General features: G+C 43.2%; 1 protein-coding gene across 2 annotated transcripts in view; it reads right to left on the bottom strand.

Moving 5' to 3' along the window:
• The window catches only part of prdm10 (PR domain containing 10), a 200,775-nt gene that overhangs the window by 125,562 nt on the left and 50,940 nt on the right, over positions 1-24,273 (bottom strand). For both annotated transcript variants that reach the window (XM_078530687.1, XM_078530696.1), the window contains exons 5-8: positions 10,821-10,925; positions 10,283-10,493; positions 9,794-10,035; positions 5,946-6,155 (exon numbers count right to left, since the gene is read on the bottom strand). In XM_078530687.1, the coding sequence (XP_078386813.1) occupies positions 5,946-6,155; positions 9,794-10,035; positions 10,283-10,493; positions 10,821-10,925 (768 nt within the window). The remainder of the gene's footprint in view (positions 1-5,945; positions 6,156-9,793; positions 10,036-10,282; positions 10,494-10,820; positions 10,926-24,273) is intronic.

The raw sequence follows: 24,273 nt of genomic DNA, 5'->3' as shown, positions 1-24,273 counted from the left end.
GGTTCACCTTTGACCAGAAACTGAACTGGACCAGCGATAAAAATATTGTGGCTACAAGAGGTCAGATGCTGAGAATTCTGCAGTGAGTAACTCATCTCCTAACTCCCCAAAGCATGTCCACCATTAATAAGGTGCAAGTCAGGAATGTGATAGAAAACTCTACGCTTGCCTGGGCGAGTATAGCTTCAACAATACTCAAGAAGTTTGATACCATTCAGGGCAAAGCAGCCTGCTTGACTGGCAGCTCATTCAGCAATTTAAACATCCACTCCCTCTATTGCCGACACACAGTGACAGGGTGTGTATCATCCAAAAGATGTACTGCAGCATCTCACCAAGGTTCCTTCGACAGCACCTTCCAAAGCCACAACCTTTACCACCTAGGTCAAGGGCAGCAAGTGCATGGGAACAGCACCACCTGCAAGTTCCCCTCAAAGACACACGCCATCCTGACTTGGAACTATATCGCCATTCTTTCACCGTCGCTGGGTCAAAATCCTTGAATACCCTTCCTACCAGCACTGTAGTTATACCTACACCAGATAGACTGCAGTAGTTCAACAAGTCAGCTCGCCAACACCTTCTCAAGGGCAACAAACGTTGGCTTTGTCAGCAATACCCACATCCCATGAAAGAAAAAAATTCTCATTACTTGCCACACCTCCATACTTTGTATCAAGAAATTCTACTCCCTATTCCAATAGCCAAGTCAAATATATATATCAAAAAAGCACTTGTGGTGCAGCAATGACTCTTGGGGAGGTCCTCATGACTTATAAGGCACATTTCCAGTATTAGCACTACGTCATATTCCCACACTGATATTTGTGCTTGTTGCTCACCAACCCAATTCACCACACTTGGTTTACATAAATACATTCTAAACCCTTCTTTATATTCCTCGTAGACCTTCTTAGTTTGGTCCTATTGTTATAAACAGGTGAGGCAATGTTGAATGGCTCCCCTGTTTTCCCTCTCCTCATTTGACCACAACAATTTCTTTTCAACAGATATATTTGCCAATTCTGAGAGTGTTTAACCGTTTACACACTGTGACCATAAAAAGACACCATCAGACCAGTTTTCTTGAGTTTTGAAAAAAAGAGGATAGTTTTTATTGTGCTTACCTGATCTAATTAAAGTGAATAAAAATGCTCCGGCTTCCACATACACACTCAAAGTTCACATACATACAAGTAGATTACAGAATAGGGAGCGCAGAAATTAAAGGGGCATTGGGTTCTTGAAGGTTGGTGACTTGGCTGGCTTCAGGCTGAACTCAGTGGTTTCACAACACCTCCTCACCATGCGGAATGAAATGCTACAAAGTTAGCATTTCATCACAAAGTTGTTAATAAAAAAAACGAGATACACACTCACATTTAAACACTTGCTCGCGCAGACATCAGACACTATGGCTACATTCTGTACAGCTTGGAACCGGCTTCCCATTATCCACAATTTTCGGGATGATTTGGTACGGAGTTAAACTCGGTAAGAGCATCAGTGACCACACTGTTTTTCCCTGCAATGTGGTTAATCTTTTAGGTGATTGCAGGCTCCATCAAAATAGCCTTGCATTATGGGCTTTAAATTTCTACACAAATGTTAAGGAGTTGTGATCTGTATATACTAAGGTCTCTTGTATCCATTTCGGATATAGTGCTCGAGAGGTCCCAGAGTTTCCTTCTTGACAGTGGAGTACCTTTTCTGGTATCTGTTCAATTTTTTTCAGAAATACCCAACTGATCTCTCAGTGCCTGATCCATCGTCTTGGAGCAGGATGGCAGCCACCCTTATGTCACTAGCATCGTCAACCAACCCTTTTAAAGTGGTGAAAGTTTGGAGCTGCCAGCACCGGTTTTTGTTGGTTAATATAGCTTTCAGATTTGCCAAAGTTGTTTGGCCCCTCCCTGACCACTCCATCTTTGTTTTTTCTTTAACAAGTCTGCCAGTGGGGCGGCTATGGAACTCAAGTTTGAAATGACCCTGCAGTAGAACCCACAGATCCCCAAAAATCACTATTTCCTGTTTAGTCACGAGGACTGTATCTTCACTGCAATGGGCAACACCTGCCCCACAACTTGACCGAGGAAGGTTACCTTAGCTTTAGTGAACTTGCTTTTTGCAAAGTTCACCACCAATCAGCCAACTGTAACGTTCAGAATAGGGCTTCAAACTGGTCTACATGGTTTCTCCAGACATCACTGTATACTAGCAGATCATACAGGTATGTTACACAGTTGGATTAGCCAGCCACTATCTGGCTCATCAGCTTTTGGAACGTGGCTGGGCATTTCCTAATCCAAATGGTATAACTCGGCATTGGAACAAGCCATCTGGTATAACAAAAGCCAAGATCTCTTGAGCTCAGGTGGTTAAGGGTACCTGCCAGTACCCTTTTAACAAGTATATTTTGTTATCTATAAAATTCCATTCAGGGAATCAGGTAGGAGTCAGCTCTAGTCACTGCGTTAACTTTTCTGTAATCAATGCGAGCCTTGTTGAGTCTTCGGATTTGGGCACAAGCACAAATGAGGAACTCCTGCTACTCTGGCTGGGCTCAATCAAGTTGTACTCCACCATGAACGGAATTTCTTCCAGAACCTGGGTCAGCTTCTTGGGAATCTAGGTGATAGGGACTTTGCTTTATGGGAGGGGTCTCTCCCAAATCCACATCATGTAGAGCTAGGGTTGTGCACCCTGGATTATGCCTACAGATCTCTTAGCGTTGTGAACACCTATGTCAGGTCTCCTCTTTGCTCTGCATTTAAATAAGAGGGTATGTTGTCCAATCTCCCTAGTATTTCTGTGTAGCCTAACCAGACAGTAGGGAGTCGATTTGGAAATCATCCAGGGCTCCCTCTCTCTCTAACTCATCCTTAAACTAATTTAAGCTAATCAAAGAGAGATTTTTAGAGGGAAAAAGTCGTTAACCAACTGTGTTCCATGAGCTGCTCACAAGAGGATTTGCTGTGGCAAATTTAAGTGGACTATGGGGCAAGTTCCTGGTAACAAACAGGAGAAATCTTAGCCCTTTGTTCCAGCCATGGGGGTTCTCATAGCAGTTTGCCCTGATCATTGTCTTTAGGGTCTGGTGCTGTTGTTCCAAAGTCCCTTTTGACTAGGGTTGGTAGACTGAGGACTTTAGCTGTCATGTCCAGATTATTCATGACCATTTGAAAAATAGTGGGCATAAAATTCGTGCCCTGAGTCAACTGGATCTTGGTAGCAGCCCATAGTGGGTAAGAAATTGAATCCCCCACCCCAACTCCCCGGAAGAATGGCTTCTGGATTTTTTTTAAGACAAATCAATTAAGGGCTTTCAGCCTGTAAATTCAAAAAGAATCTTTTGATATAAGCATGGCTTCACAACATGATTGAATATGGTTCTACTTCCCTCTTTAGTACGATCCATCACTCTCATTCATTTTTGCTTCTTTTCTACTTGTACATTCTGGTATCTACCTCCCTATCAATTTAGTTTAAACTCTCCCCAAACACACCAGTGAACCTCTTTGCAGGGAAGGACGCTGTTCCCAGTTCCGTGGAAGTGCAACCAATCCCTTTTAAATGGATGCCCCAGAACTGGTCTCAATGTCCCAAGAATCGGAAGTCCTTCCTCCTGCACCATACCTCAAGCCACGCATTGATCCTCCCTATCTTGACTCTCACTAGCGTGAGAATCCGGAATAATCCACAGATTATTACCTTCGAGGTTCTACTGTTTAAACCTTCGCCCTAGCTCCTGAAAGTCTGACTGAAGGACCTCAATACCTGCCCTATTTCACTGGCATCAACCTGTGTATCAATTTCTGTCTCGTTACCTACCCCCTGCAGAATATTCTTCACCCTCTCCCTGGTGTCCTTTACCTGGGCACCAGAGAGATAACACAGCATATGGGACACACAGTGACAGCTGATTCAGAAACTCCTCTCTCTCCTGCTAAACTATAGAAATGCACATGAGAGGTGAAGGAAGAGGAATACAGGCTTCAGGAAGGGGAGTGAGTGGTTCATGAGCTGGAGGAAGTTGGAGGTAGGAAGGGAAAGTCCATAGAGGGATTTTATGAAAAAGATGACCCAAATATGAGGTGCTGGGGGCTGGCAGCAAATGTAGGTCTCAGAGGAGATGACGTGGAACTGAGATGGTGCAGGATAGGATATGGGCAGCTGTAGTTTACACAGGGTGAAGGAAGGAAAACTGATCAGAAAAGCATTGGAGTAATTGAGTCTGGAAGTGATGAAGGTTGGAAGTGACTAAAGTTGGAACAGTCCCGGCCAATTGGAAGGTGGCAAATGTAACCCCACTATTTAAAAAAGGGAGGGAGGGGGAAAACAGCGGGGAATTACAGACCGGTTAGCCTAACATCAGTAGTAGGGAAAATGCTAGAGTCTATTATAAAGGATGTGATAACTGGACACTTGGAAAATATAAATGAGATTAGACAAAGTGAACATGGATTTATGAAAGGGAAATCATATTTGACAAACCTGCTGGAGTTTTTTGTGGACATAACTAGTAGAATAGATAAGGGAGAACCAATGGATGTGGTGTATTTGGATTTTCAGAAAGCTTTTCATAAAGTCCCACATAGGAGGTCAGTGTGTAAAATTAAAGCACATGGTATTTGGGGTAATATACTGGCATGGATTGAGAATTGGTTAGCAGACGGGAAACAGAAAGTAGGAATAAATGGGTCTTTATTAGAGTGGCAAGCGGTGACTAGTGAGATACCGCAGGGATCAGTGCTTGGGCCTCAGCTATTTACAATATATATCAGTGATTTGTAACGATCAATGTAATATTTCCAAGATTACTGACGACAAAACTTGGTGGGAATGTGAGCGATGAGGAGGGTGTTAAGAGGCTTCAAGGCGATTTAGATAGTTTGAGTGAGTGGGCAAGTACATGGCAGATGCAGTATAACGTGGATAAGTGTGAAGTTATCTACTTTGGGATGTAAAACAGAACAGCAGAGTATTATTTAAATGGTGATAGATTGGGAAATGTTGATGTACAAAGTGACCTGGGTGTCCTCGTACCAGTCACTGAAAGCAAGCGTGCAGGTGCAGCAAGCAGTTAAGAAGGCAAATGGTATGTTGGCCTTCATTGCGACAGGACTTGAGTACAGCAGCAAGGATGTCTTACTGCAGCTGTACAGGGCCTTGGTCAGACCACACCTGGAGTAGTGAGCGCAGGTTTGGACTCCTTATCTAAGAAAGGATATACTTGCCAGAGAAGGAGTGCAGCGATCCAGACTGATTCCTGGGATGGCAAGATTGTCGTATGAGGACAGGTTGGGCTCACTAGGCTTGTATTCATTGGAGTTTGTAAGAATGAGAGAGGATCTCATTGAAACATATAAAATTCTGACAGGGCTGGATAGACTGGATGCAGGGATGATGTTTCCCTGGCTGGGGGGGGATGTCTAGAACAAGGGGTCACAGTCTCAGGATATGGGGTAGGTCATTTAGGACTGCGATGAGGAGAAACTTCTTCACTCAGAGGGTGGTGAACCTGTGGAATTCTCTACCGCAGGAGGCCAAGTCACTGAATATATTTAAGAAGCAAATAGATAGATTTCTAGATACTAAAGCGTCAAGGGGTGTGGAGAGAGTGAGGGAGTATGGCGTTGAAATAGAGGATCAGCCATGATCATATTGAATGGCGGAGCAGGCTCGAAGGGCCGAATGACCTACTCCTGCTTCTTTTTTCAATGTTTTTATATTTCTAAGGCACACACCTGGGTTTTGGTTAAAAATGGCCTCAAGTAATTTGCTTACTTTCGCAAGGGCAAACTGATGGACTTTGTGATGAAGCAGGTATTGGGTTCGAAATTCAGCTTAGGTTTCAACAGAGCACAGGGGTCACAATGTAGTTGGATAATTTAAGCAGACAACTACTTGTAATCCAATCATTACATACCATGTATTCTTTTTACCTTGAGTTCCTGTTTCGGTTCGATATGTTTGATGGTGGTGAAGTAGAGATTTTTGCCGTACTGGTACACCACCAGGTTCTGTTCCAAGTGGTTCTGTGCTTGACGTACAAACATCATCCAGTTGCACAAGTTCTCATCAGAAAGATCAAACCACAGATCCCCTGGTTTCTCCCCATCCTTACAATCCTCCCTTCCTACTCCCATAGCAACCTGTTAAGAAGAAAACAAACTTGCATTAATGTAGTGCCTCATCATCACTGTTGCTTTCAAGTGCTTTACACAATTAATTTTTTTTGAAGGGCTGTTACTATTCTTTTGGCAACGCAGCAGCTATTTTGCTCCAGCAATGCTCTCATGTAAAGATCACTCTCACGAATGATTGATTAATCTATTTATAGATTAATAGGGAAGCAATGGTGTAGTGGTATTGACTAGTAATCCAGAGACCCAGGGCGATGCTCTGGGGACCCGGGGTCGAATCCCGCAGATGGTGGAATTTGAATTCAATAAAAATCTGGAATTAAAAGTCTAATGATGACCATGAAACCACTGTTGTAATTGTTCAGTGGAGTTTAGAAGAATGAGAGGGGATCTCATTGAAACATATAAAATTCTGACAGGGCTGGACAGACTGGATGCAGGGATGAAGTTTCCCCTGGAAGTCCCGTCTTCACATTGAGGATACCCTCCAACGTGTTGTTTGGCACTACCACCGTGCGAAATGGGATAGATTTCGAACAGATCTCACAACTCAAGGCTGGGCATCCATGAGGTGCTGTGGGCCATCAGCAGCAGAATTGTACTCAAACACAATTTGTAACCTCATCCCCCACTCTACCATTACCACCAAGCCAGGGGATCAACCCTGGTTCAATGAAGAGTGCAGGAGGGCATGCTAGGAGCAGCACCAGGCATACCTAAAGATGAGGTGTCAACCTGGTGAAGCTATAACACAAGACTACTTGCGTGCCAAACAGCATAAGTAGCAAGTGTTAGACAGAGCTAAGCGATCCCACAGCCAACTGATCAGATATGGGGGAGCCCAGCACATCAATGCAAAAGATAAGGCGAAACATGTGCAACAATCTTCACTGGATGATCCATCTCAGCCTCCTCCGGAGGTCCCCAGCATCACAGATGCCAGTCTTCAGCCAATTCGATTCACTCCACATTATATCAGGAAAGGCTGAAGGCACTGGATACTGGAAAAGCTATGAACCCTGGCAATATTTTGGCAATGGTACTGAAGACTTCTGCTCCAGACCTTGCCACACCCCTAGCCAAGCTGTTCCAGTGCAGCTACAACACTGGTATCTACCCGGCTTTGTGGAAAATTGCCCAGGTATGTCCTAGCGACAAAAAGCAGGACAAATCCAACCCAGCCAATTACCGCCCCATCAGTCTACTCTCGATCTTCAGTAAAGTAATGGAAGAGGTCATCAACAGTGCTATCTAGCGGCACTTGCTCAACAATAACCTGCTCACTGGTGCCCAGTTTTGGTTCCGCCAGGGTCACTCAGCTCCTGAGCTCATTACAGACTTGGTTCAAACATGGATAAAAGAGCTGAACTCCCGAGGTCAGATGAGAGTGACTGCCCTTAACATCAAGACAGCATTTGACTGAGTGTGACATCAAGGAGCCCTAGCAAAACTGGAGTCAATGGGAATCAGGGGTAAAACTCTCCGCTGCTTGGAGTCATACCTAGCACAAAGGAAGGTGGTTGTGGTTGTTGGTGGTCAGTCATCTTAGCTCCAGGACATCACTGCAAGAGTTCTTCAGGGTAGTGTCCTCAGCCCAACCACCATCAGCTGCTTCATTAATGACCTTCCTTCCATCATAAGGTCAGAAGTGGGGATGTTCGCTGATGATTGCACAATGTTCAGCACCATTCACGACTCTTCAGATATTGAAGCAGTCCATGTCCAAATGCAGCAAGGCCTGGACAATATCCAGTCTTGGGCTGATAAGTGGCAAGTAACAATCGTGCCACACAAGTGTCAGGCAATGACTATCTCCAACAAGATAGAATCCAACCATCGCCCCTTGATGGCATTACCATCACTGAATCCGCCACTATGAACATCCTGGGGCATACCATTGACCAGAAATTGAACTGGACTTGCCATATAAATACTGTGGCTACAAAAGCAGGTCAGAGGCTAGGAATCCTGCAACGAGTAACTCACCTCCTGACTCCCCAAAGCCTGTCCACCATCTACAAGGCACAAATCAGGAGTGTGATGGAATACTCTCCACTTGCCTGGATGAGTGCAGCTCCAACAACACTCAAGAAGCTCGACACCATCCAGGACAAAGCAGCCTACTTGATTGGCACCCCATCCAGTAACATTCACTCCCTCCACCACCGACGCACAGTAGCAGCAGTGATTACCATCTACAAGACGCTCTGCAGGAATTCACCAAGGCTCCTTCGACAGAATCTTCCAAACCCACAACCATTACCACCTAGAAGGACAAGGGCAGCAGACACATGGGAACACCACCACAGCCTGGAAGACCCCCTCCAAGTCATTCACCATCCTGACTTGGAAATATATTGCCATTCCTTCATTGTCGCTGGGTCAAAATCCTGGAACTCCCTTCCTAACAGCAATGTGGGTGTACCTACACCACATGGATTGCAGCAGTTCAAGAAGACAGCTCACCACCACCTTCTCAAGGGCAACTAGGGGTGAGCAATAAATGCTGGCCTAGCCAGCGAAGCCCACACCGCGTGAATGAATTAAAAAAACATCTCAGTTGTTTGTGGAAGCTAAACTCAACCAAAACTTGATCAAGTTTCTAATATGGATACATCCCTCATGTTTTTTGAGGGATCAATGTTGACAAGGGCTTTGAGCAAATTCCTTCCTATCCAAACAATGCCACAGAATCTTGAACACAGCCATAATGGGAACTACACAACAGTCAGCCTACATTGGGAGCTAAAGCCCCCAACATGGAACTTGCACCCGCAACCTTCTGAACCAGATTCCACCCTGACCAACTGAAGCAACCAAAGATCCAAATAAATCCCAAACTGATAACCAACCACAACTTGATCACCTTAAAGAGGCCCATCACAGGTCTGCCTAACAGAAGCAAGTGCAGGGCAACAGACCTCCCACTCTGCAAATATGGTGACACACAGGAATTGATCTTCACTGTTTTACAGGAGACCTGCTTGTGCAACATGATGCATTGCAGCAGCTGAACATACCCAAACAAATCTTTTTCCATTACTGGCCAACAACAATCTCAGCCTACTTTTCCAAGACGTAACACTTCAAAGTTATGTTTACATTTTCTTCGTGCTGGTCAAGGACCTCTCTCTCACTTTTAGGGTCTGGATCTGACTGCTGTCAAGATGCAAAGAGTTTGGGTACTATCAACCCAGTTGGTACAGATCTGTCCTTAATTCAGGCAATGAATCAACAATCTTACCTCAGAAAAGCCACAAGATAGCCAGTATGAAAAGCGGAAAATATGCTAGTCAACAGTAAGTGGAGGATACATTTCTGAGGTTGACGGTGAGGCATGCTTTTGGCACAGTGGACTCTGAAACTAAACATACTAAAGTTCACCTTAGTATTTTTAGTGCTATTTCAGAATGTATCAGCAAGTGTTCAAATCCCTAACACCAAGTGCCCTCATTGTGATGAACATCAACATACACAAGAGGAAATGCAAACCAAAACCTTTCCTACCTTCAGCAGTTTGAAAATTATCAATAATGATTCTGATTTTTGTAATATAATACAATTCTATAAAATGAGTTTCAAATCTTGTACACCTATACTGCATTGCAAAATAAAACATGTGCATCTGGTCAGGACAAACAACATACCTTCAAATGAATGTAGTCATCCGTGAGCTCAGACTGCTTAACTAATGGACCCTCAACAGGGCCAAACTGCGTGCGTTTTGGAATGCGCCTCTTGGAGAAGATTCCACCAGCAAATCGGTTGATGTAGAGAATAAGTGGCAGACTGGCCCTAGCCCGGCTCAAGACGGGCCTATTGGGAATGCAGTGCAGGGTACCATGTTTGAGGCATGCTGATGGATGAGCTTTATTACAATCCTCACACCCTGTGGGAAGATCACATGACCACAATGAGGGAAAAAGGGACTTCCATTTATGAAGGAATTTACTTATAAAATGAAATTGCTAACTGTAGCATCCTGGCAGTAGCCCTGCCAATACCTCCATTGTGACCCCTTAACTTGTAATTAGCAATCTACAACACCAAAAAATTGTTGGTTCTTTTAAATGATTGTGATTCTTCCTCTACACTTCAGTGGCACGCTAAGTCGTGATGTGTTTTTTCTCACTTACATAAATCACATGGATTAAAGGGTCTTGGAGGACCTGGCTCCCAATCATCGATATCAGAGGAGTCTACATCATCCTCTTCTTCTTCTTCATCGTCATCCTCTTCAGAGTCCAAGTCATGTTCAGCTGTGTCCATTGTTTCTGGCATTTGCTGCACAGAGTCACTAGCTCCTGTTATCTGAGATATTCCATTATTCGAAATGGGCAAAAGAGCCTGGGGAAGACAAAATCCGAGCAAGTTATCGAGGTTCATGTTCGCGATGAACCAACATCTTCACTTTGTTGCCCTCAATTAAAGAACAATCGCAGCTTTGTCCACAATCATTCCCTGTTAAAAGCCCATCCTTGTCACTCCTCTCATTCTAAGATTCTGACTTGATTGTATTTTACAATGACTCAAATACCTCAGGGGACAACTTGAACTTGTTCCTCCCCCTCCACTGGTAGATACAGATTCACAAGCCAAAGCTGATGGGCATTAATCTCGTTTGTAACATTTCTAATAATTATTGAACTTCCGCTGAAATTGTGGCTATTTTACCTGAGAATTGTTCTCTGTCATTGGCTGTTGTGCTTCTGTGACGCTGCCAAGGACGGCCAGATTGGTACCAGTCACATTCTGGCTGGCTGGCAGAAGAACCGTTACCTGGACGTAAATAAACCAATCTGTTAGATTAAGTTAGCAGCGACTGAGTGATATGTCAGATTTAGTTTATTTATTTCACCAAGTATTTTTCAGACAATTTACCATCACCTCAGAAAATGAAAATAAGATAAGAAAACAAGAAAATAAAATTTCAATCTCAGAAATCACTGAATCTTATCCATTTGAAATTTGTCCTTGACGACAAACTGTATTGTATACAGTTAGTTGTCTGGTAGTACAGAACTTAAGTATTGCTAAAAAAAGAGACAGGTCTGAGCTTTTCATCTTCAATATAGGTGGAAAACAAGAAACAAGAATACAGCAAAACTGTATTGTAAGCTTGTCAAACATTTCCCCTGTGAATAGATCTACTTTTGGTAAAGTGAAATATAACATGTTGAAAAGGTTTGTTTTGCGTACTCCAGATTTTTGATGGAGATGAAGTATTATTGTTTAGAATTATAATGAGTTTGTACAGAACTTCCTGTGGACCTAATGTGGATTGTTTTGGGGCACAGTGAGCTGGTTCAAGAAAGACAGCACAGGATCTGAAAGAATTGAAGCTCTTTAAATCTAGACATGAAAGGGAAAGAGTGTAAGTCTATCTCAATACATAAACAATCTAATTGCCTCTGAAATAATTCTATTCTTGCTGGCCCCACTCTATGACGGGAATCAATCTCGGTCTGAGGAAGGGTTTCCCGATATCAGTTCTGAACCTGTCTTTTGCCAGTTTGAGCTTCTGATCTCTTACCCTGGAGTTATGGCTTAACTAGAAATAGTGCTCAGTATTAATCGCTTTTACTCCACTTTGTATCTTGCATCCCTCTATAAAATCCTGTCTTTGAGCTACTTGCAAGACTGCAGACTTGAATTTTTCTCTTACTACGTAACTCAGTCTGCTGGCACTCAGTGTCAATGTCCTGTCCTTGGTGACCAAAACAGGCCGGACCGGAGAACAGCACATTTTCAACATGAGAGCCTGAGACGATACAACAGTTTCATTATTCTGCTTACTTACTTCATTGTTGCTTCACATTTACTGAGTACAGTGTACACTTCATTATTACTCTCACATTTCTTTCAGTTACACACCATCCATTAAGCACATCCCCTATTGCTCCTTCTAATGTGCAGGAGCATGTAGGTATTTTGCACTGAATTTAATTTCTCTGCTATTAGAGACCATTCAGACAATTGTGTATGGAAGCTCTTCACTAAAGCAATGTAAGAGAAATCCTATTGCCCTACTCTTTCTCTGCTTCAAGTCTTTATCCAATTTTATCTTAAAAGCAATTTTGTCTACCTCACCATTCACCACGGCAAAGCATTCAAACAACTCTCTTCAAGATTTGTCTGAACCTCCACATCATAGTGAGGATCAATTAGCAACTCCTCAACAGGAGGGTAAAATCATTCCCTATCCCAATCCTTCCGTGGAGAGTCTCAGTATCTCAAGTCTCTTCACATAGTTCCTGACCTCTGGTGAATCTAGGCGACATGCACCTTAACACTTAAATGCACTTTATCAAACTACACATAGGCCTCAAACTGCGCCTAACTATTGCCATGTATAAAGTTATCATAACTTTACTCGTGTTCTACGCTTCTACTTATAAAACTCCAAAAACATTTGTTTTATATAGCTTTAGCTACCTGAGCTCATAAATTCGAACATAAAGAAAGGATTGCACATAAATTGCACCTTCCACAATCTCACTTACAGCTACTGAAGTACTCTTGAAGTGCAGTCAAGGTTATAAAATCATAGAATAGTTACAGCACAGAAGGCGGCCATTCAGCCTGTCTGTACCAGCTTTCTTCAAGAGAAATTCAATTGGTCCCATTCCCCTGCCTTTCCCCCACAGTCGTGCAGCTATTTCTCATCAGATAATTATCCAATCACCTTTTGAAAGCCATGATTGAATCTGTCTCCATCACATTCTCAGACAGTGCATTCTAGGTCATAGCCACTTGGTGCATGAAAAAGCTTTTTATCATGTCACATCTGGTTCTTCTGTCAATCACTTGAAATCTGTGCCCTCTGGTTCTCGATCCTTCCACCAATGGGAAGGGTTTTTCCCTATCTACTCTGTCCAGACCCCTCGTGATTTTGAATGCCTCCTTTAAATTGGTTTATGGTTTGGTTTCCACTTGGAATACTATTTGCATCTCTCTTCGAGTAACCTGTGGTCTGCTCTGGATTGGGAATGTTTCCCATGACCTCTGAGTGATTTAGGTCTAACATTGGTAGGTTTCTTCAAAAATTCCTTATTTACACTACAGTACATCCTCAGCTTCTACTTCAGTACATTTCTCTCTTGTACAGACTATTCCATCTTCTCTTCAGTCTTTGCACATGACTGATCTCACTGTTGCATTATCATGATACACATAAATCAGAGATTTAAGAGAGCACAAGAGGGGGCGAGATTGAGAGCAGAGTTGGGAGTTAAAAGAGCGTGAGAAGGGGCGAGACTGAGATAAACACAGTAAGTTGTAGTGTACTTAGGAATTATTCTAGATTAAGATAATAATTATAATAAATTTGTAAATACTGCAGTAAACACTTTATATATAGTATAAGATTGTGTCAATGCAGCTTGGCCACATGGAATATGCATCCTGCGGGATGTGGGAAGTCGTGCAGGCACAAATTGCCCTTGATGGCTACATCTGCAGGAAGTGTCACCAGCTGCAGAAACTTGAGCTCCGAGTTGTGGAGTGTGAGTGGTGGCTGGAGTCACTGTGGTGCATCCAGAAGGCTGAGGATTACATGGATAGCACATTTAGAGAGGTGGTCGCACCACAGCTAAAAAGTACACAGACAGAAAGGGAATGGGTGACTGTCAGAGTATTTAAGAGAAACAGGCATGTAGTGCAGGAATCCCCTGAGGCTATCTCGCTCTCTAACCACTTTTCCATTTTGAATACTGGTGAGCGAGATGGTTCCTCAGAGGACAAGAGTCAAGTCCATGACACCCCAGGTGGCTCAGCTGCACAAGGAGGGGAGGAAGAAGAGTGGAATTGCTATAGTATTAGGGGATTCCACAGCTAGGGGAGCAGACAGGCGTTTCTGTAGCCTTAGACGAGACTCCAGGATGGTATGTTGCCTCTCTGGACCCAGGATCAAGGATGTCACAGAGCGGCTGCAAGACATTCTTTTGAGGGAGGGTGAACAGAGGTCATGGTCCACATTGTGACCAATGACATAGGTAGGAAAAGGGGAGGTCCTGAAAGCAGATTTTAGGGAGTTAGGAAAGAAATTAAAAAGCAGGACCTCGAGAGCAGTAATCTCAGGATTACTCCTAGTGCCACGTGCTAGTGAGCATAAGAATAGGAAGATTGAGCAGGTCAACATGTGGCTGGAGAAATGGAGTAGGAAGGAGGGCTTTAGATTTCTGAGGCATTGGGGTCAATTCTGGGGCAAGTGGGGCCTGTACAAGGAGGACGGGTTTACACCTTAACATAACTGGGACTAGTGTCCTCATGGAGTGGTTTGCTAGTGCTGTTGTAAACTAGATTGGCAGGGGGATGGGAACCTCAAGGGGGCGGGGGGGGGGGGGTGTGAATTAAAAGTGCAGAGGAAAAAACACTGGCAGTGGGAAGTAGTAAAGAATCAACTGATAATGAGGATATATCAAAGAGTTGCATCAAGGTAGATAGAATTCTTGGAGAGTTTGATAGAATTAGAATTGGCAACAATAAGTCATTAGATGGGGATCAGAATAAGCAGGAAAGTAAAAAAGCCTAAATCAGGGCTAATGTGCATTCATGGGGTGTGATTAATAAGATTGGTGAAATGCAGGCATAGGTTGACGAATGGAATTATGATATTATTGCTGTAACAGAGACCTGGCTTAAAGAAGGGCAAGGCTGGGCATTAAATATTCCTGGGTACAAGGTATATAGGAGAGACAGGGAAGGAAGAAGTCGGGGGGAAGAATGGCAACATTGGTTACAGATGGCATTACAGTACTGGAGAGAGGGGATGTTCCAGATGAGTCAAGGACAGAACTTCGCTGGCTAGAGGTAAGGAATGGGAAAGGTGCAATAACATTGATTGGTGTAGTATACAGACCACCAACTAGTGGAAGGGATGTGGAGAAACAAATTTGCAAAGAAATTGCAGAGAGGTGCAAGAGTTATAGAGTAACCATAATAGAGAACTTCAATTATCCAAATATAGATTGGGATAGGAATAGTACAAAAGGACAAGAGGGGCGAGAGTTCCTGGAATGTGTTTAAGATAATTTTCTACAGCAGTATGTTTCCAGTCCAACGAGAGAGTTTACATTTTTGGACCTGGTTCTGGGGATTGTGTTGGCCCAAGTGGATCAAATATCTTGTGGGAGAGTCTCTAGGTGACAGTGACCATTCTATTGTAAGGTTTAGGTTAATCAGGGAAAAGGACAGAGATCAACCCAGAGCAGGGATAATTAATGGGGGAAAGCCAACTTCGATGGGATGAGAATGCATCCAAATCGAGTGAGTGGGAATCAAATGTTGTCAAAAAAGACAGTGGCTGAACACTACGCCACCTTCAAAGAAAAAGTATTGCAGGCAATGTCAAGGAATAATCCCTTGAAGGGGGAAGGTAGGACAAATAAATCCAGAGCATCCTGGATGACAAGGGAGATAGAGGTAAAGATGAAAAGGAAGAATTGCGCGTACAACAGATGTCAGGTAGAAAATACAATGCAGAATCAGGCTGAATATATAAGGATCAGAGGGGAAATGAAGAAACTAATAAGAAAAGCAAGGAGAGAGCATGAATAGAGGCTGGCAGCCAACATACGAGGGAATACCAAGGTCTTCTATAACCATGTAAATAATAAAAGGGTGGTAAATAATAAAAGGGTGGTAAAACAAAGAGTAGGGCCGATTAGGAACAAAAAAGGGGACTTGCACGTGGAGGCTGGAGAAACAGTGGAGGTGGTGAATGAGTTCTTTGCATCTGTTTTTACAAAGGAAGAATTTGCTACCCAGGCCGAGGTGAGAGAGGAGGTAACTGGCACACTAGAAGAACTTATAATCGAGAGGAAGGTGGTGTTGGAAAAGCTGTTGTTACTTAAAATAGATAAGGTACCAGGACCGGATGAGATGCATCCAAAGGTACTGAGGGAAGTGAGAGTGGAAACTGCAGAGGCACTAGTGATAATCTTCCAACCTTCCTTAGACACAGGGGAGGTGCCAGAGGACTGGAGAACTGCAGATGTTACATCCTTGTTCAAAAAGGGGTGCAAGAATAAAGCTGGCAACTACAGACCAGTCAGTTTCACCTCAGTGGTAGAAAATCTTCTGGAAATTATAGTTTGGGATAAAATCAATAATCACTTAGACAAGTGCAGGATAATTAAGGAAAGCCAGCATGGATTCACCAAGGAAAAATTATGTTTAACTAACTTGGAGTTTTTTGAGGAGGTAACAGAGAAGATTGATAAGGTTGATGTGGTGTATATTTTCAAAATGCCACACAACGAACTTGAGAGCAAAATTCTAGGTAATGGAATAAAAGGGAAAGTAGGCACTTGGATAGAAACTGGCTGAGTGACAAGAAACAAAGAGTATTGATTGATGGTTGTTTTTCAGATTGGAGGATTTGTAGTGCAGTTCCTCAGGGATCAGTGTTAGGGCCCTTGCTCTTCCTGATATATATTAATGACCAAGGCTGTGATTTGCAGGGCATGATTCAAAATTTGCAGATGATACGAAGATTGGAAATGTTGTCAACTGTGATGGCAATAGTCGTGAACTTCAAAAGGACATAGACATGTTGGTGGATTGAGCAGACAAGTGGCAGATGAAGTTCAATGCAGAGAAGTGTGAGGTGATTCATTTTGGCAGGAAAAATATGGTGAGACAGTATAAAATAAAGGGAGAGCTTTGAAAGGGGGTGCAGGAACAGAGGGACCTCGGTATATACGTACATAGGTCATTGAAGATGGCAGGGCATGTTGAGAGAGCAGTTAATAAAGCATATAGTATCTTAGGCTTTATTAATAGGGACATCGAATACAAGAGTAAGGAGGTCATGTTGAACTTGTATAATGGGGTGGTGAAAAAGGCATGTGGGACACTTGCCTTTATCAATCGAGGCATAGATTACAAAAGTAGGGAGGTCATGTATAGAACCTTGGTGAGGCCACAGCTGGAGTACTGTGTGCAGTTCTGGCCACCACATTATAGGAAGGATGTGATTGCACTGTAGGGGGTGCAGAGGAGATTCACCAGGATGTTGCCTGGGATGAAACATTTAAGTTATGAAGAGAGGTCGGATAGACTTGGGTTGTTTTCATTGGAGCAGAGAAGACTGGGGGGCGACCTGATTGAGGTGTACAAGATTATGAGGGGCATGGACAGGGTGGATAGGGGGCAGCTGTTCCCCTTAGTTGAAGGGTCAGTCACAAGGGGACATAAGTTTAAGGTGCAGGGTAGGGGGGATGTGAGGAAAAGATTTTTTACCCAGAGGGTGGTGACGGTCTGGAATGCACTGCCTGGGAGGGTGGTGGAGGCAGGTTGCCTAACATACTTTAAAAAGTACTTGGATGAGAACTTGGCACGTCATAACATTCAAGGCTATGGGCCAAGTGCTGATAAATGGGATTAGGCAAGTAGGTCAGGTGTTTCTCACGTGTTGGTGCAGACTCAATGGGCCAAAGGGCCTCTTCTGCACTGTGTGATTCTGTGATGACACTAGTTAGGCCTCATCTAGAGCACTGTGTCCCAGTTCTGGGCGCCATACTTGAGGAAAGATGTGAAAGCATTGGAGAGAGTACAGAGGAGGTTTGCAAAAATGATTCCTAGGATGAAGAATTGTAACTATGAGGATAGATTGGCGAGGTTGGGACTGATTTCCTTGGAGAAAAGAAGGCTGAGATGAGACTTGATAGAGGTATTCAAGATCCTGAGGGGTATGTACAGGGTAAATAGTGAGAAACTGTTCCCACTCAAGAGAACATCAAGAACTAGGGGACACAGATTCAAAATAATTGGCAAAAGGAGTAAATGTGATGTGAGGAAATTTTTTTTCACCTAGAGGGTGGTTGGTGTCTGGGACAAACCTCCTGAGAGGGTGGTGGAAACAGGTTCAATCGAGGTATTCAAAAGCGAATTGGATTGCTACCTGAACAGTGAGAATGTTCAAGGTTACGGGAATAAGGCAGGGAAGTGGAACTAGGCGGAATGCTCTTTCAGAGAGCCAGTGCAGATTCGATGGGCCGAAAGGCTTCCTTTTGCACTGTAAAGATACTGTGATACCATAACTATTAACCCATTAAACTACATCTCCCCAAGTAGAATCTCAACTTTTTTAAATAACAAACTATTTACATTACATTTTCAAACTTTAGCAAACCTCTTGCACTGTTAAGAGGTTCTATCCAACTCCTTCCCTTCCCCCACCCCCCCACCCTCCATGTCACCGTCATAGAGGATTCAATCTCCCACAGTGTTCTCAGCTCTTTGGGGGACATTGTGGACATATGCAACCGCCCATCTTTTCCCTGGAAGACAAGCAGATTGGCCGAGTGGGATAGCAGCTTTCCATGACTGCTGGTAACGGGCTGTGATCTCTACAACAACTGAACTAAGGGTCATGAAACCTTTTCAATGAAAGACTAATCAAGAAAGAAGACTTCAGGACATGGACGACTGCACTCTCTTGAACAGGAAGAGGACAAACTGGCATTCTCTCTGGAATCTTCTGCTCCCTCTTAGCACACTGGAAAAAGGTCTGAGAACGTGAAGTATCTTCAAATCCAATGAAGAATTGCACAGCTGTATCATTCACTGCTGCATTGAGGACGAGAAAGGTATTCAACATCTGAGATTTGAATAAATCTGGAATGACGAATATCCTGTAGACAGGACAGGGCATGAAGATAATAGGGCTTCCCCACTACACTTTAGGGTACTACTTGCACTTTCTGTAGGTAGTGGTAACATTGTCATGCTTGTTTCAGCACGAGGCTGCTCCACTGTAGGCAATGGGATGACTGTGTCAACATAAGAAGGTAAATTACACCATTGTCACAATGGAACGAATGTCCAGAATTGAACCTTGATGAAATTCCTGTATAGGACACTTCAGCTGTAGAAGGTCTGTAGTTTTGGCTTCTGCACTGAAGGTTGACTTTAGTGGAAGGATGACTTGCTGATGAGATTGGAGTGTGGGTGTCAACTTACATTCACACTAACCAAGAGGCTCTACATTCGCTCTAGCAGTTTGATCCAACTTGGAATCAAGCATTTTGTTCTCCCTGGACAGCTCACTATGGTCAGCCAGCAATATACAATACATCCCATCGGTGTGTTCAGTGGGACAAAGATACAAATTCAGCTCTTTGACAGCAAACACAGCTGACTCCTTACAACAGAGACTTCATATGCTTCGGCAGTAGATTCACAAAGCGTCCAATCTCTAGGACCTCACCTTCCAACGGATCCCCCATTGCTACAACGGCCTCTTTCTCATAACCATGGTCAGGAAAGAGCCAACCTAGGTCTAGAAGATCCTCTAGAGGATGATCACCGTCTTGCTCAGTATCTTGAATTTCTGTGCCTCCTCGTCTGTCTACAAAAAGAACGGAGAGATCTATAATCTCCTCCTGGGGTCCAGTGGATGGTAGTTCTGTAATAAAGAATGACTCACCGCTCAATGAGTAAGCCTCACCAGCTGCTGCTGAATCGACATCTGTTGGTTCATCACCCAACCTTGGAAATTCCTCCCCGAGTGGTGCCTGGCTGTCCTGCTATAGAACTTTGTCTACTTCTTCCAGAAGACCCAGTTGTATACATGTGTTTCTGGTCAGTAAAGATGTGCTTTGATTGTGCAAGTTATAGAGGGTCTCAGTAATCTTTTGCCCTTTGTGGCTAAAGGTGGTGGTTATCTGGCCTTGTACTTGAAGATCCATACCACCTTGCAATTTAATTCTTGATGGCTGGATGTCTACTGCTTTGAGCCATTCCAAATGGTCAGCCAGTACTGTAACATAAGCTCTAGTGCCAAGTTTGAACTCAGTTTTAAAACCTTTAACTTATAAAGCAACTGACCATTTTTTCTTTCTTGATACTTCACTTACGCTAAGAAATCTGTATTCTCAGTTCCGTCCTTATTCCCAATTTCTTGAATTGTCTGCTTTTCATGGACATTTCCTAGCTTTCTTTCTTAAATTGCGTATTTAGATTTACAGAACTACTTCAAGTGCGCTGTCTTTCCGCATTGGAAACACTCTGTGTCCCTGATGGGCAAACTTGCCTTCTGTGCTGCTTTTTAGCTCCACAGCGTGAGCACTTAAAAATGGCTGCTACAGGGTTTCCCGCTCTTCTCCCTGTTTTGGCAGGCTTTTGAAAGGGCAGGGCTGCCACCTTTGGGCCTACCCAATTAACATACTCATCTGAAGCCTTGATATTTCCACAGCTTCTGCACCCCCTTTACATTTGTACTGTTTATTTTATACTGCCTTTTCTTGTTCTCACTCCTAAAAATGTATCACTTCCCACTTTCCTGCAGTAACCCTGATCTGCCACATGTCCGCCGATTCTACCAGCCTGTCTATGTCCTTGTGAAGTCTATCACTATGCTCCTTCAGAGTTCATAATACTTCCTAGTTATAATGTAAGGAAGACAGCAGCTAATTTATGTACAGCAAATTCCCACAATCAGCAACGTAATAATGACCAGATAATCTGTTTTGTGATTGAAGAATGAATTTTGGCCAGGATGGTGGAGGTAACTCCCCTGCTCTTCTTTGAAATAGTGCCAATCTGAGAGAGTAGTTGGGGCCTGGTTTCACAGCTCTTCCAAAAGGCTGAACCTCCGACAGCAGAGCACTCCCTCAGTACTTTGATTCTTGTGCCCTCGAGTCCACAACCTTCTGCCTCAGAGAGATGAGTGCCACAAGCTGAGCCTCAGCTGACATGGATATCCAGACTCTAATATCATCATCGTTTGCTGCTTCTTTTCTTTCAGCCAATCCTTACCCACCACTAAGCTTTAGCAAGGTGAAAAAATGGTGGGAAATTATGATGAAGGGAATTCCTGAAACATTGCTTACCCCCAAACACTCAATTCATTATTACAAAGTTCTTAGATTTGCAGGAAGGACAGTAACAGCAAGAAGGGAGCCTGTTTAGAATAATGAATTGGCAAAAATACAATAGTTATGTCACAGGCCCCCAGAGAAGGGTGAATGCAATACATTCTGTGAATCAACAATGATGGTCAATGACAAAAATTTAGCAACCATAGACAACTTTGATCAAAATTCAAACCCAATGGTGAAGTCAGACATCAGAATCAGTGAATGGAACATGTTCATAGCAGATCAGGAAGTGAGATTCCTAACTAATTAGGTCTGAAAAGAGCCAGGATAACATCCACAGCTTAAAAATAGCCAAAAATTTGGGAACTCGGAAGTACAGCATAGGTACATAGGAACAGGAATAGACCATTCAGCCCATCGAGCCTGCTCTGCCATTCAATTAGATCATGGCTGATCATCTACCTCAACGGCACTTGCCTGTGCAATCCTCATATTCCTTGGTGTCATTACTATCCAGAAATCTATCGATTTCTCTCTTGAACACGCTCAATGACTGAGCTTCCACAACAGCCTGGGACAGAGAATTCTAATGATTCACCACCGTCTGAGTGAAGAAATTTCTCCTCATCTCAGTCTTAAATGGCTTCCTCCTTGATTCACTCCAAGTAATCTGGCAACCAACACGGCCAAAAACATTATTGCAAAGAAACTTAGGTCACAGGAGGACGTCATTCTGTTCGTGTTGGTTGAAAAAAAAGCTATCCAGCCCATGATCCATAGCTCTGTTAGTTACAGCATTTCAAATGCATATCCAGGTTTTTTTTTTAATGCAATGAGAGTTTCTGCCCCTAACACCCTTTCAGACAATGAATGCCAGATCTTAACCACCAACTGGGTGAAAAAAAATTGTCAACTCCCCTCTACGAACATATGAATCAGGAGCAGAAGTAGGCCATTCGGCCCCTTGAGCCTGCTCCGCAACTCAATAAGATCACGACTGATCAGACTGTCGCCTCAACTCCACATTCTGGCTACCCCCGATAACCTTTAATTCCCCTGTTAGTCAAAAATCTATCTGCCTCTGTCTTGAAAATATTCATTGACCTTGCCTCCACTGGTCTCTGGGGAAGAGAGTTCAAAGATTCATGACCCTCTGAGGAAAAAAATTTCTTCTCTCCTCAGTCTTAATGGGCGACCCCTTATTCTTAAACTGTGTCCCCTAGTTCTAGTCTCTCCCACAAGAGGAAACATCCTTTCAGCATCCACTCTGTCAAGTCCCCTCAGAATCTTATATGTTTCAGTCAGATCACCAAAGACCATCTCCATTTCATAAGTCAGGCCTGGCGAACCGGAGCCGAGTCGTCTGCTAGGACAAAGGACCCTGCAACCTCCCGTTAAGACTTAATAGTTGGAACATTAATGATCTCAGGGACCCAGACAAAGGGATATACTCACAAATAAAAACAAAAATACCTGGAAAAACTCAGCAGGTCTGGCAGCATCTGTGGAAGGGAGCACAGTTATTGTTTCGAGTCCGCATGACTTTTCAACATTCTGTTAAGCCCCCGCCGCCTCCCACCTCTGCCGCCTCCCTCCTCCCGAACTCCTGTCCATACCAGAAATTGGAAGCTCAAGTCCAGGAAAACCCACGTGAACAGAGTCCAGGTTAAGAGACGAGCCAAATCTGATATAAAAGAGTCAATTGGAAGGCAAAAGGGGGAAAACTCAGTGGCTGGAATTAATTTTCAAACACAAGTAACTTACCACAGTAAATTCCTTTTCCCAACACTAAGAAAATGGCAACTTTTGATGCCCAGATGTGGATCAAGTAAGGAAATTTGAACGGTGAAACTTTGGCAGCCCTTAGCACAGAACAGCTGAAAGCTGTAGCTAGGGAGGTACAGTTAAAATTGACCAGTTAAGTGAAAAGAAGGGAATTGCACCAGTTGTTGGTAGAACATTTGGGTTTCACATTGCCAGTAGAGCAGTTAGATGTAGAGCTCAACCATGAGTCCAAATCCCCTCCCCTTGCCCAATTTGAGCTTGAAAAGCTCAGAATACAGCCAGATTTTAAGGAGAGGGAAAGAGAGGCTCAGGAGAGGGAACAAGAAAGGAAAAGAGAATTCCAATTCAGAAATTTGAAATGGAGCTAGCAGCTCAAAGGGATAGAGACCAGATTGTCAATATATCAGTAATTACATTGCAAAGCAATTACATTGTTAAAGACAATTGCTAGTTAAACAGGTGATGGGCATTGGTTCTCCCATCACAACAGTATAAATAGATTCAGCTGGAACACTCTGGTGTTGGGAAAATGAGAAAGTTTGTTAAACTGAAGAGCTGTCTTATGAATAAGTCAACTCAAGGAAAAATACTAGCTTTGGACTTGCTTTTCCATGACAAGCACTTATTGTGAGTAATATGGGTGTAGAGGGTGAACTTTGGCGATTGGTTGCTGTATGTGAAGTTTTTTTTTGTCTCAATCAATCCAAGTTATGGAATAGCTGAAGGATGGTACAAAATCGCAAGCTTTGACTGTCCATCAATTTTTTTCCAAGTCTGAACTTTGTCAGTAATGGAAGGCTGAAGTTGAGATGTGGACTGGGGTTACTTCCGTATATGGCTTTGGTGTTATTATTACCAGCAAAAAGTATGATTAGAAGTAAAGTATTTTCAGAATGGAATGTGGATGACTTGGATCATGAAGAGGGATTAGACAGTCTGTTACAGTTTTTGGATAAGTTTTACAAAAAAAGGATGATTTATTGGAAACTTACAAAGCATAGAGGGTATTGTGGATTTTGATAAATGGTATAAGAGTTTGAAGAGATTTGAACTTGAAATCCTGGAGACTGTATTGGCACTTAAGTTACTTGATTGTGCGTGCTTCTCTCAATGTTGATAGACTTTGTGTTGATGGGGGGGGTTCTGGGGAAAAGACTCTCTCCTAGACCAAATGGCTGCTGCCCTAAAATAATTTCTAGGAAAACAATAGTTCTCAGCCACTTTCTCAGCAAATATGAACAACTATGCTGAGAAACAAAGGATGGAAGATTCTATGGTGGCCAAATTTCGAGATCAACCAAATATTAGATGGAGATTCCAGTACAATGACTGGGTTACTGACGGGTGGTCTGAAAACGGTCGTCACTTTAGTCAATTTGAGAGTAGAGACAAAAAGCGTGACTGGGATGGTACCGTAGGCTTTTGAACCTGAAAAACGCATGGGGAATGGTTATTCGGTGTTATCGGTGTGATTTTCACTATCATTACACGATGAATTGCCCACCGAGAAAGAATCG

This window comes from Cetorhinus maximus, chromosome 2 (genome assembly GCF_964194155.1).
Source record: "Cetorhinus maximus chromosome 2, sCetMax3.hap1.1, whole genome shotgun sequence".
Classification (NCBI taxonomy): Eukaryota; Metazoa; Chordata; class Chondrichthyes; order Lamniformes; family Cetorhinidae; genus Cetorhinus; species Cetorhinus maximus.
Note: the sequence above shows the minus strand (reverse complement) of the source record. Positions and strands in the feature narration are given on the sequence as shown.